The 13,279-nt window shown below is 50.9% G+C and overlaps 1 protein-coding gene across 1 annotated transcript; it reads right to left on the bottom strand.

Annotated features, from left to right (window-relative positions):
* Positions 1 to 1,088: 1,088 nt before the first annotated feature.
* On the bottom strand, positions 1,089 to 4,945 carry LOC105556455. The gene is made up of 2 exons (XM_012003548.1): positions 3,359 to 4,945; positions 1,089 to 3,275 (listed from the first exon to the last, which is right to left on the bottom strand). The coding sequence occupies exons 1-2, from the start codon at positions 4,943 to 4,945 to the stop codon at positions 1,089 to 1,091; spliced, it is 3,774 nt and encodes a 1,257-aa protein (XP_011858938.1).
* Positions 4,946 to 13,279: the final 8,334 nt, after the last annotated feature.

Genomic DNA, 13,279 nt, shown 5'->3' with positions numbered 1-13,279 from the left:
TCATGCCCGCCCCTAGGGTCCCAGACTCTCCTTCTTCCTCCTCCCCTTTTAGTCGCCTTTTACGACAAGCAGGGGCTACCCCGGGGCTATTCTTGGAGCGGCACCCGTACGCCTAGCATAGGACCCTACGCTCTCTGCACCTCTAAGTGTAGGTGCCTGACCTTAAACTGGCCAGCTCTTCAAGTGCGCCTTTTGTCGACGCCCGCCTATTCTATATCGCCTCTGTGGGGGGCCTCCTCCTCCGCCTCCGTCTTGTGGCGGAGGCACCGTTTCCCCCCTCCGCACTCGCTCATCTTCCTCCTTTCTCGAGATTACGCTCTCGCAAAAGCCGGAAAAGGCCGCCCACGCCTCCCTCTTGTCTACTAGTGCGTCTATAACGGCGCCCAGCGACAGGTCGTTGCCTATAACCTCGGACCTCGGACAAGGCCCGGCGCTCAACCCTCCAGGCTGGGCATTCCTCGAGGGTGTGTTGCGCCGAGTCTCTGTCTCCGTCACAGTGATGACACTTAGTGTCATTTTCTCGTCCTATACGACACACGTACTCCCCGAAACGCTCTTGCCCCCATCCGATCGAGCCATTCATCAAACCGAGGAAGAATGGCCTCGACCGTTCTCTTTCCAGGTCTGTTCGGTACGGACAGTCTGGATCTCCATTCCTCTCTGGTCCGTTCTTTTATTTGTAGCCGTATAGCCCTTCTCGTTCCCTTTGTTATTGGGACGTTGTTTCTCTTCAGCTCCCTCACGCGCTCGTATACCTCCGCGTGGCTCCTAGCGGCCAAATCGATTGGAGGTGATCCCGCTAATAAGGTAGCCGCCGTGTGAGACACGGTGCGGTAGGCCCTTATGGTTCTTACGCCATTCTCCTCTGCGTTCTATTCAGCACAGATCGTGCTTTCGCACTCCTCCCCAGGGCCTCCGACCAAACCGGTGCGCCGTACAACATTATAGAGTTCAGTACATTGCTGTAAAGCCTCCTTGTTTTGCTACTCGGTCCGCCCAGGTTAGGCATTAGCCTGGACAGTGCGCCAGCCACACTACCCAACCTGGGGGACAGTCTGGCGAAGTGTTCATCGAATCGCCATTTCCCGTCAATCTGGAGTCCCAGGTACCGGATACTTTCTCCTACCCGGATGCGCGTCCCCTCGATGTTTATATACGCCTGGGGCACGGTTCCCATGGGAGCCGTCGTGGAGGTACACAGCCTCTGTTTTTTTAGCGGCAACCTCCAGGCCTAACGCTCTAATTGCCCTGATGGCGCAGGCGACCGCCAAGTTAGCCTTCTCGGCCGCCCTCGCCCAGTCATCCCCACCCGCGAGCACCAAGGTGTCGTCAGCGTAGCACACCAAGGTGCTGCCGGCGGGCAGGGCCGCATCCAGAACCTCGTCGTATGCAATATCCCACAGGAGTGGTCCTAGGACCGACCCCTGCGGGACACCGCAGCCCGCCGCCCAACTGCGACGGTCGCCCCCTCTATCCGTGCAGGTAATCCATCTGCCTTTCAGATAGTCCCTAACTGTGCCGGCCAGGGGCCCCGGGAATCCAAACCTCGTTAAGGCCCTGTTGATGACCTCGTGGGGGAGGGAGTTGAAGGCGTTCGCTATATCGATAGCAACCGCCGTAACAACTCCCCCCCCCTCAATCACCAGGTCCGAGAGGGATTTGACGTACTTGATTGCGTCAATCGTTGACTTTCCCTCCCGGAATCCAAATTGTCTTTCGGACAGACAACGCCCCGAATTGTCCATGTGCCGGGCCAGGCGGGCCGCTATAACTCGTTCGAGTGTTTTGCCCACCTCGTCCAGCAAGCATATCGGCCGGTATCCATTAGGGGCGTCTTCCGGCTTCCCCTCTTTACGCAGGAGAACGAGACTGGAGTCCTTCCAGATTTCTGGAAACTTCCGTTCTCTCAGGCATGCCGTGTACAGCGCCGATACCCTGTCCGCCAGCTCCCCTAAAGCTATCCTCCAGACGGTGCCCGGGACGCCATCTGGACCTGGTGCCTTTCTGGCCTTTAATTTCTTTGCGGCCCTACTGATTTCCTCTCTGGAAACTGCCATGCTTTCATCCCATTCTTGAGGAGTTCCCTCCTCCACTGGTTCGTCGCCACCGTCCTGAACGGTTCCTCCCCGACCTCCCGCTGGGAACAGGGTGTTCACGACTTGATCAAGGAAGTCCACCCTCAATGATTCAACCGTCGGAGGGGCCCCGCTCGAAAGTCTCTTCAGAATGAGTTTATACGGCCTCCCCCACGGGTCCTCGTCCAGGGCGTCTATTAATTCCGCCCAGGCTGTTTCCTTAGCCTTTCGAATCGCCTGCTTTAAGGCGATTCGGCTCTCCCTATAGTTGGTCAGGAGAGTTTCTAGGCGTTCCCGTGCAATCGGTTTTTTCCTCTCTCTCTGCAAGGTTCTCCGATGCCGAATCGACGCTTGCCTTAATTCGGCGATCGCATCGGACCACCAAAACGCGTATCTTCGAGGAGTGAACCTGGCTCTGGGCATGGAACTGTCGCATGCCCGAGTCAGGGTCTCCCTCAGCCATTTGGCCTCTCTCTCCACGTCTCGTTGGGGCTCCCCCTGGGGCCAGGTGGCCGCCTTCAGTGTGGCAAGGAGCATGTCCTGATCTAATTTGCCAACCGCCCACCTGATACGCGAGTTGGTCCCCGAGTCCATCCTACCTCTCGCTGTTGGCCTAACGAGGGTCATCTCTATCAGGAGATGATCCGACAGCGTCTCAGCCTCCTCCATCACCCTCCAGTTTTCCACCCAGTTGGCTGCTGCCGGGGATGTCCATGTTAAATCCACAATGGACTCTCCTTGGGGCCTTACGCAAGTGCTCGCACTGCCTCGGTTTTCGAGCTTGAGGCCCAGGCGAGCCGCCCAGGCGACAACCTCCGCCCCCTTCACGTCTGGTCGCCGGGAACCCCAGTCTGCGGACTTCGCGTTGAAGTCCCCGGCGACCAGAATGGGTCTGGGGAGGAAACTTCTCAGTTCCCTCTCCATCCTGTCCAATCTATCCTCTAGTTCCATCCTGGTGAGGCTGGGCCTTAGGTACACGCCCATGATTAGGATCGTGTCACAGTCCACCAGGATCCAGCCCTCTCCCTCTGAGACCTTGGACCAGGGAACCTGCCTCTGTCCCGTTCTGCGCCATGTGATGGCTACCGAACCGTCCAGGCTCCCCGCCCAGTTGGGGTTCTTGGGAACGTTATATGGCTCCGCTATGACCCCTATGCCACAACCACGCTCCGCCAGGGTGTGCAGGAAAAGATCCTGCGCCTGGCGGGCGTGGTTGAGGTTCGCTTGAAGCACCTTTAGATGATTGAAGGCGCCGGTTCTGCGGCCTCCTCCGAGCCACTTGCTTCTATGCGCACAGCCAGATCAGCCTGGCTTTGCGTCCCGTGTGCACGATTTCCCCCCATAAGACCCGCCGGAGTGTCTAAATGGTCCCAGTCTAGGGATTCCGTCTTCCCATCTTCGACCTCCACATCCATGCTTCGGTCGATAAGGTTTACAGCAGCAGCCTCAGCCTGGTCTGCCTTGTGTGATCGTGGGCCCTGAGTTTGGGTTGCTGGCTGCTGTCGTGCCTCTCGTCTCTCCTTTTTTGCCGCCCTTTTTGACTTGGGCGGGCAAGCGGCCCCCCCTGCCTTGTGGGAGTCGGGCAGTCCCCTGTCTTTGCAGACCGCACACCTCGGCTTGGCGGAGCATCCGGCAGACTCGTGCCCCTCTTCTCCGCATCTATAACACACGTTCGTGCGGTCCTCCTTGCTTTTACATTGGGCCCGGACGTGTCCGCGTTCCAAGCACCTGAAGCACACGAGTGGCCTTGCCTCGAGCAGCTCCACCCGTGCAGCGACCCAACCGACTCTTATGCGGCCAGGTTCTGCCACCCGTTTTGCCGCCACGAGCGGACATTGAGCCCACACTGTTCCGAGGCCGTTGGCAGCCACTCTGATTGGGCCCAGCTTGATGTCTTGGCTTGAACATTGGCCTGCTCTCGCCACTGCGTCTCTTATCTCGTCTTGCGTGATAGACTCGTCCAGATTTTTGATCCGGAGTTCTGCCGTCTTAACGGGCCGCGCAACTCTCACCCCTTCCGCGTCCCCGACTACCTCCCTGATTTTCTGGACCAGGGTGTCTGCCTTCTCCTGTGCGTTTTCACCAGGGATTTCCAATATTAATGCCCCTGTGAGTCCCCGTCTTGGTCTCAGTTCCTCGATATTGATGTCCTCGAGTTTTATTTTGGACCTTATCCCTCTTATTCCCTCTTCGTACATCCCCTTGGGGAATGTCAAGGATACCGCCGCCGTTCTCGGAGCCCTCCTCTTCTTTTTGTCGTTCCTGGCTGGCGCGTTCACCCGTGTCTCTCCTTTGGCCTCTCCCCTGACAGCAGGCCCCGTCTTGGGCATTTGTTTCGAGCCCGAGGCTACCGGTGCCGGTTGGGAGGCCGACTTAGGGCCTTTGCCTTTTCCGCCTCTCTTCACTACTTCCGTCCAAGGGGTATCCTCCTTGTCCGGCTGCGGTGTTTTCTTGGACTGCTTCTGGGGCAGAGGTTGCGTCGCGCTTAGCCCGCCCGACATCTTTCCCCTCGCCGTTGAGGCCATAGCCCTACTTCTGGTACTGGGTTCCGCAATGGGGCCTGATCTGCCCGCCGGCCCCGTCTTTGTATCACTCGTAGTGCGCTTACGAGTGGCTTTCCCCCTCGTGGCCTCCTTAACCACCGTCATATCCGTAATGACAGGTAGTTTCCTTCCCACCGTCGGAGTCCTCACTGTTTCCTGGGGTTTACCTCTATTCAGGTCCTTAGTCGCGCTTGGGCCTGGCAACGCTGCCATGGCGCCTGTGCACCTTGCAGCCAGGTTCTCCAGGTTCTTCTTAACCTCGTATGGATCCCCTGCTACTACCTCTCGGATGGAGACGCCCTCCATCACGCGTCTCACGTTATCCATCACCACGTCTAGTGGTGGATCCTCTAACCGTTTCCTCAGCCCTCTGATTTTTGGCCTGAGGGAAATTCCTCTCTGTCCAGTGGGATGTCTTTGGCCTCCATGTCGATCCCCTGGGTTGAAAGGTCCATCGCTGTCTTGTCTGGGGCCGATCGTCCCTTTTTCCTCGTCTCCTGTTTTTGTAGCTCGGAGTTGAGCTCGTAGATTTTGAACTCAAGGGACCGGATTTTCTCCTTAAGTTCATCCGCCTCAGCCTTCTCCATTCTGGCCTCTGGTGTTGTGGCCTTTGACACAAGGACAGCTGCCGCAGCTCTCATTCCGTTCGTGCTCAGTTTGAGCTGCCTCACGAACGTCCCCTTGAGGTTCTTTGAACCTCTGGCAACTTTCTCCACTACATTAATAAAATTTAGCATGTCGGCCCCAATTTGGTCGACCGACATATCCTCCATTTGTCTGACCAGCTCTCTCTCCGGCGTTATGTTGCGGGGGAGAACTTTAGGGTCAAGAACCCTTTTCAGAAGCTGTTTTTCCTCTTTCAGCTACTTTATTTCCTGCCTATGCTTCTGCCGCTGGCGCATAAGGAGCCCTTCGCCAGTAGTGGGGGGCCTGCCCCTTTTGCGCTTTCCCCTCTCGTCAGCCTCCTCTATGAGGCTGTCGCTCGAATCCTGGCCAGAGTCGTTATCATACTTCTCCGCCTCTACTTCGGTATTCGAGCCATCAACAGACACCGCTGGTGATGTCTGCCGCTTGGGTCTCGTCTTTACCCCTATTGACCTTTGGCCAGTCTTGGACGAAGCCGGGCCCGGCTTGTACGTCCTCTTGCCCGTGGCTGCCCCGCTGGGGCCATCCGGGTCCAACGCCTTTGCGTTCGCTGCGCTCGTCTGCGCGCCCTCCTCCAGTCTCTTGAGCATAATGGTGGGTTTTGTTATGTTTGAAGACATGGCGGCAGTTAATGAGTTACCTGGTTCGCCCATCACGGGACCCCCACCGCGGTGGGGGATCTATCCCCAGTATAATAATTCCCTAATTATGGGCCGGGAGCGGAGAAGCCGCTTGTCGGGGAGCCACCCCTATCCCGGCCAGTGACTCGAATAAAAAACGTCCCTGGAGACGGCCAGGCCCACCATGATGTTAGAGTTTTATACTCACCCCAGGGACGGGGCGCGTGTCGGTCCGGCCGATCGCTTACCCCGCCCCCGGGCTAGAGTTCGCCGAGGAACTATCCCCCTCAGCATGAGTATGAGGGGACGGCGGCTAACCGGCCCCTCCATTCCCACGCCCGGCGTGTCGGCTTCAACTCCCGGCTAGGCTCCAGTCGGACGAGCGGGAGCGGTTTTCCCACATTGAACTTGCCGCTTCCTGTGGTTTTTGCCGGAGTGTTCCGGACTTACGCACCCACATAGTCCACGGCAGAGGTCAGGTACCAACGTCACCGCTCGTCCCCGGTCGGGGGGTTTACTACTCCCCCCTTGGTTAGTCTCCGGGAAATTTCCACCGGCAGCCGACCGCGGCTCACTCACACGCCACGCACACGACCGGTCCTCCGCCCTCCACGACCAGCCCCGTACGCCAGGCCGCACGCCCCAGCAGCGGGACGTCGGCCCCAGACGCAGGGACTGACCGCTTCGTCGCGGAGGACCGGGTGTTGGCCGGCAACTCCTCGGACCACCGGGCCCCGCCTGGGAATAAGTCCCAGCGGCCCCGGCAGTCCCCAGGCGATCGGGCCCCGCCTCGGAGACGTCCGAGCGGCCCCGATCCCCGTCTATCTTCCGGCCCACTCCGCAGATCCTGGGTACCAGTTTACCGCGGAGGTCCGGCCCCTCCCCCCGGAAGAGACGGACCACGTCCGAATCAACCGCGGGGAGGCCACGACTTCCGGCCCACCCTTCGGCCGGGACCACGTCCCGTTGTGTCTCCGGGGTCCGGCTCTCCCCCGCCAGCGAGCACGTCCACGACGAGCCCACTGACGGAGGAGCTCCCCTTGCCACCGCCTCCTGCCGGAACACCGGCGTGCAATGGAGACGGTGGCCTCCCCCCGAATCCCAGATGCCTGCCGGAACACCGGCGTGCAATGGCATCTGCGATTCCCTCCCCCTCGTCCGGGTTCCCCCCGACCCCTGTCGGAGCACCGACGTGCAATGGGATCGGGGAGGAGAAGACCCGGTACTGGTGGGAGGAGCAAGCTCCCCCCTATCGGCCCCAGCAGCCGGAGGTTTGAAGTCGGGGTACCTCACCCCCTACCAGCGATCGGCGGGCTCGTCCGCCACACGTGTGGTGAACGAGTCCCCCTTAACGGGGTCGCTGGACCCCGTCCGCCCTTAAAAGGGCAGAGGCAGGACTCCGGCAACGAGCACCCCAGGCCGGGAGGCCGCCGGCGCTAAAGCGCGCCGACGGCCGCCCACCCGGAGCGCACGCCACCAGAGCCCCGCCCGGGCTCCCGGACCCTAACTCGGAAACGTCCGAGCGGCCCCGACAGCCCCCCGCCTACGGCCCTGGACCCCGACCTGGGAAACGTCCCAGCGGCTCCAAGGGCCCCAGGCTGCCGAGCCCTGCCTCGGAATAAGTCCGAGCGGCCTCGTCAGCCCGTCTCCTCGGGCGGGACGGACTCCCGATCCCCCCAACATGGGGAGACCGAAAAGTCCACCCCCCATCCTCCCGAGCTCCCCCGGGAAAGACACCCGTGGGGCCCGGTGAAGGGGACACCCCTACCGACGAGTGCTCTCGGTTCTGCCTCGACATACCCGTCGAGACAGCCGAGACCGGAGTCGCCGGACTCCGTACCTCCCCCCATTAACTGAAAGGAGGGGTGGTACACTCTTGGTCAGCGGACGCCCAGCCGATGGAACCGCCGGAGCCTAAAGCGGCACACAGACGGTTCCAGGCCGAACGCCCGCCTAAGCTCCCCCACCACGACAAGGTGGCGCACCACGGGGGAGTGTGCGATGGCCCTACACCAATAGACAATCATGTTATCAATCATAGCTACCATTTTAGCTACGGTTGATTCTATTTTAGTTGTGGCACAAACCTCGAATTTACAACATTATTTGTGTAAATTTGCCGGTGTAGCTACAATATTAGCTATGTTACCAAAATTTTTAGTTCCAACAGCTAGGCAATGTGCGCGTCATAACTAATTATCTTTATACGTACTGCTATAGCTATTCTGTGCAGTACATGCTGGAGCTAAATCTTTACTTGTCACAGTTACAAGTCTTTCAGCTAATAGAAATAGATGTCGCAACTACAAGTTTAGGTGTCCATATAATACAAGTCAAGTTTAGTTACAGGACCTAGTTTTTAGCTGTGGGAGCTAATTTTTTTCCGTGTGCTTACCTTGCACGGAGCGTAACTGCTGTTGCTGCTTCTGTAAAAAAACGTAACGATTAAAAACATGTAATTATATGTAACAAACACACAAGTGCAATGTTACTTACGTTCGTGGATGGCGCTCTCCACTCGCCCTGACTCGTTGAGTCGCTCTACGAGATGACTCGTGTGTACCTGTAACAAACAGAAGATACATATAGAGTATCAGTTGCTGAAAAAGAACGGCAGCGGCTCGTGCTTGCCTTTGTCCTTTTAGGATAATACAGTACTTACGTTGCACAGCGAAGAGCGAGTGCTGCTGCTCGGGCTGCTGCTGCTGTAATGTGATAAAAACGTACCGATTAGAATTTTATGTAAGAAACATAAATGCAATGTGTGCTTACCTTAGCCAGCTTAGATTGCCGAACATGTCTTCGCTGCTGCTCGTGCTACTGCGGCGGCTGCTCATGCTGCTGCTGCTTCTGTCATAAAAATGTAACGATTAGAATTAAATGTTAACAGTTAAACGGTTGCAAGTGAGGAAGCACGTCTGCTTCGAGATTTCATATTTTTACCTCAAGGTGTCAAAAATGAAATCTCGGAGCAGACGTTCCTCCGGCAAACTGTGACTCTAGATGGGTTTCGAGTCTTTATAACGTGAAATTTACCAAGTTTTAGAGTATTCACCCACTCTAGAATATTCTGCTTTACAGAAATATGCCAAAAACTGTGATTCTACATGGGTTTCGAGTCTTTATAACACGAAATTTCCCAAGTTTTAGAATATTCACGCATTCAAGAATATTCAGCTTTACAGAAAAGTTAACCGTTGTGTTTCAAGCCAACTATCGCTATATGCATATGTACATAATCTCGAATTAATCGCATGCAGTATGATGATTTATTTTTATTGTTATTACCCAGTAAGCAATCTATAGTAGTCTGCTGACAGATTAACGTCAGATTCTATCAGAATCTGTCAATAGAATCATATAGATATATCCGTGTATTATAGAATCATAGATATCATAGATATCTGTGTCCGCATTTAGCTCATGTTCTGTCGACAGGTTGCTGGCAAATTCCAACTTGAAGCTGATCGCATTTAATGTAGACTGTAACCGTTAACGTATGCCGGAACCGAAAAATTTCAACACGCGATTTTAATGCTTTTGTTCATTGCATAGACGAACGCTTTAAAATTCCAATGTTGCACTTTATCGGTTCCAGCCTGCATAAATAGAAATACTTAGTTTCTTCTTATTCTGTGGTTGCTTCTTGGCCAATTTGATTCAACTAAATAATTTTATGTATATTTTTGCAGATTAACAAAAATTATTTACTTATTCAAATTGACCAAGAAGCAACCACAGAATAAGAAAAAAAGCAAGTATTTCTATTTATGCAATCATTAATTTTTGCAGACACTTGGGAAAATGAAACGTCGAGTGAAACCATTTATTGAATTATCGAGATGGCAACAAAGCAGACGTTTACGTCAAAGTATGGACGAAGCAATTTTTGAAAATTATGATTTCAATGAGGAAACTAGTATAGATACTACCATGTTCAGTATCAACACGAACAGTCTTCGTGTTCGTGCTGTCTTTTCGCGTAATGAATAGATTGTGTTATTCGTAAATGTATTGGTTTATTCGGTCTTTAAAATACGCCACAATTTCACAGTGTCCCGCACTCGCGATAGAGATGTCCGCGACGACGTCTCGGGGTTGTTACCCCGGGTCGCGGACTAATCGTATGTGATGCGCTTATTGTGTTTATCGTTTATGACAATAGTTATTTGGTCCAGCGACGACGTCTCGGAACTGTTGCCCCGGGTCGCGGACTAATCGTATGTACGCACTTATTGTTTTTGTTTATCGTTTGTCGTAACGATAAGTTATTGGCCCGGCGACGACGTCTCAGGGCTGTTGCCCTGGGTCGCGGACGATTCGTGTGTTCGGTGACGACGTCTCAGAGCTGTTGCTCTGGGTCACCTTCGCGGATGCTGCGATTCGCGACTCTCACTGACTCGATCACAATCGATTTCCTTGATATTCTAGACGCGAGTATGCACGTAGGGGATCGTTCTGTTCTGACTTCTGTACTGTACTGTGTTCCCGGACTATCGCGCTCGACTATATGTACTGCGATCCCCCGCCAAGATTCCAGGAAGTTTTCCCAAAACCTTATTGGTGGGCCCTTAGGTCCGCCTATCGATCATCGATCAGCGGCTCGCAGACATCGGAGAAAACAAAGGGTACGGGGATTACGGAAGCCGCGCGCCCGAGCTCACCGGCGCCGTACACGTTCGAACTCGCACCGCACGCCGCCTCAATCATTGTAAATAAGATTGCGCGGATGCGTCGACAGACGGTCGCCGGTGTCGATGCGTGCGTTCCGCGCCGCTTATGTCATCGCCCTTTGGTGTGTACATATACGCATGTACACACATTGCGTCGTAGAAACGTCGCGCACGACCCTTCTACGACGCAACACCGCCCTTCCCCCACGTGCACGACAGAGTAAAGTTCGATTTTTATCATTGACTCATCCCGCGTATGCGCTGGAACGCGCCCATCGTGTCCGACTCGTGAGAGACGCTACGCAACAACCATCTCAAGTAAAGAGCAAACCATTGAAAAGTATCAAGTGGAAAATTCTTTTATTCAACCTCAATGTACGGATTTTAGTGACATAAACTATTCCAGTGATTCAAATCATTCTAATGTATCTATACAAGAAGAAATTGATTCAATCGAAAATACAGTAGACTGCAATAATTACAAGTCAATTAACAGTATAAGTTTTGTAGATTCTAATGAAACATTTTCATCAGAACTACAAATCTGGGCAATTAAAAATAATATTTCATTAACTGCAAAGTTATTTTCAATATTGAAAAGTTATTAAAAAATTATTGCATATATCTAAAAGTTAATCATATTCATCCTAATGTATTTTGCAGATCCACTACCAGAGACTTGAAATGTTACCGTATCAACATCAAAACGGTTAACATCAAAGTTTGATAATGTCATCGAGAATACATCGTCAGAATATATTAATAATGCCACAAAGAAAATTTGTGATAATATATATATGGATGTATACATGTATATATGTATATATTTTAAAAATTATATGTATATAATTTTTTTTAAATAATACGTATATAATAATTTGTCTAAATCTTTGTGCAGATAACAATTTCGTTTTGGAAAAAGAAATACAATTGTTGCCTGAACCTGTGGATACTAATCAGCCGATGCTCATATCACTTATAAGTGACCAAGGTAATGCAATTATTATATTGTGATTTAAACATAAGCATATTATTAATATATTGCAAGGTAAATACTTTCAACTTTCAAAACAAAAGTCAATATTAGCAGTTATAAAATATATTCCTGGGCTAATTTATATTAAATTTTATAAGCTTCCATAAATGTATTTTTTTTGTTTTAAATCTATAAAATATTTTAATACAATTATATATAATATAATACAAAATGTAAAATGTATAATTTACTAAAAGTTTATGTTTTAACATGATATTAATGAAATGCTAATCTGAATAACAATATAACAACGTGAAGAACAGGCTAATTATTACTACATTGAGCAAAAAACTATCGATATTTTCCTAATTTTAGATGATGTAAATGCGAGGAATGCTACACTAGATGACGAAAATAACATAAACATTCTCAACATTTGTGAAGGTAATATAAAAATTATTTCAAACGAAGTATCCAAACTATTCGTACGATAATGGTACTTTTATGATAGATATGTATCAATATACTTTTATGATACATATGTAATATTAAAATTATTAGTAAAAAATTAAATAAAATATATTAATATATTGCATTAATATAATTAATACAGCCGTAAAATTAATAAATTGTTTATAACAACCACAATTGGTTATAACCCAACATGATATAATATGAAAAATATAGACGAACAGTAATAATATTATTATTATTTTATTTTAATCCTTGCCTTGCGGCTTAGGATGACTTGCATCCACCCATACATAGTTTTACAAACGCATAATATAATACATTTACACATATAACCTTCATTTACATATATACATTATACATTCTTATATCATCCTAACTAGCTCCAACTAACTCAACATTCTGACTGTCCTTGCATTTCCCTTCTTACTCTTCTCCCTCAATCCCCTCCTCTTTCTCCAGCTCTTCTCTAACCCTTCCTATCCATTTCATTACTTCTAGTCCTTTCCCCTCCTCTCCTAAAAACTCTTCTAACTGTATCTCGCTTTTCGTCGCCTCACATTCTTTTAATATATGTTCTATGTTCTCCTCCTCTCTTTGGCATATTCTACATCTTCTATCCTCTTCCTCTCTCCAATGTTCACTGCCTTTCACCTCGCTCCCGCATCTGTACCTGGCTATCAACATTCTATCCTTTTTCTTCCTCTTTCCTTGTAAATATTTTGGTAACTCCTCTGTTAAAATCTCTTTATATTTACTATTGTATCTTGATTCGTATATCTTTATCCTCCTCTCCTCTCTCTCCTTTCCCTCCATTCTCTCTACTAACCCTTCCGCCGCCTCCCCTGCCTCCATCTCTCTCCTCAGCTGCTCCTTCTCCATTCCTGCTCTCTCCATCAATTCTCTCCTCCTCTTTTCCCAGTTACTTTCTTCTTTCCTCGGTCTGTTCTTCTCTAAATCCTTTATACATGCTTTGACTATTTTCTTCTCTGACTGCCTTGCCTTCTCCTCATACCTTGCGGCTCTTCTTATTGCTCTCATTTTGATCTCCTTTATTTTGGCTTCTTCTGATATTATATAATTCGGGGTTCTCCTATCCAAACCTAAGATCCATTTAACGTACTTTCTTTTTATTACATCTAATCTGCTTTCGTGTGGCCATCCCCATATTTCAGCTCCGTACAATGCCACGCTTTCTACCAGTGACTCGAACATCTTCATTCTTCTTTTAAAGTCTTCCTTAAATATTCTCTCTCCTATGCTCCATGTCCTCTTT

This window comes from Vollenhovia emeryi, unplaced genomic scaffold, assembly GCF_000949405.1.
Source record: "Vollenhovia emeryi isolate VEMERY1.0 unplaced genomic scaffold, V.emery_V1.0 DF940012.1, whole genome shotgun sequence".
Classification (NCBI taxonomy): Eukaryota; Metazoa; Arthropoda; class Insecta; order Hymenoptera; family Formicidae; genus Vollenhovia; species Vollenhovia emeryi.
Note: the sequence above shows the minus strand (reverse complement) of the source record. Positions and strands in the feature narration are given on the sequence as shown.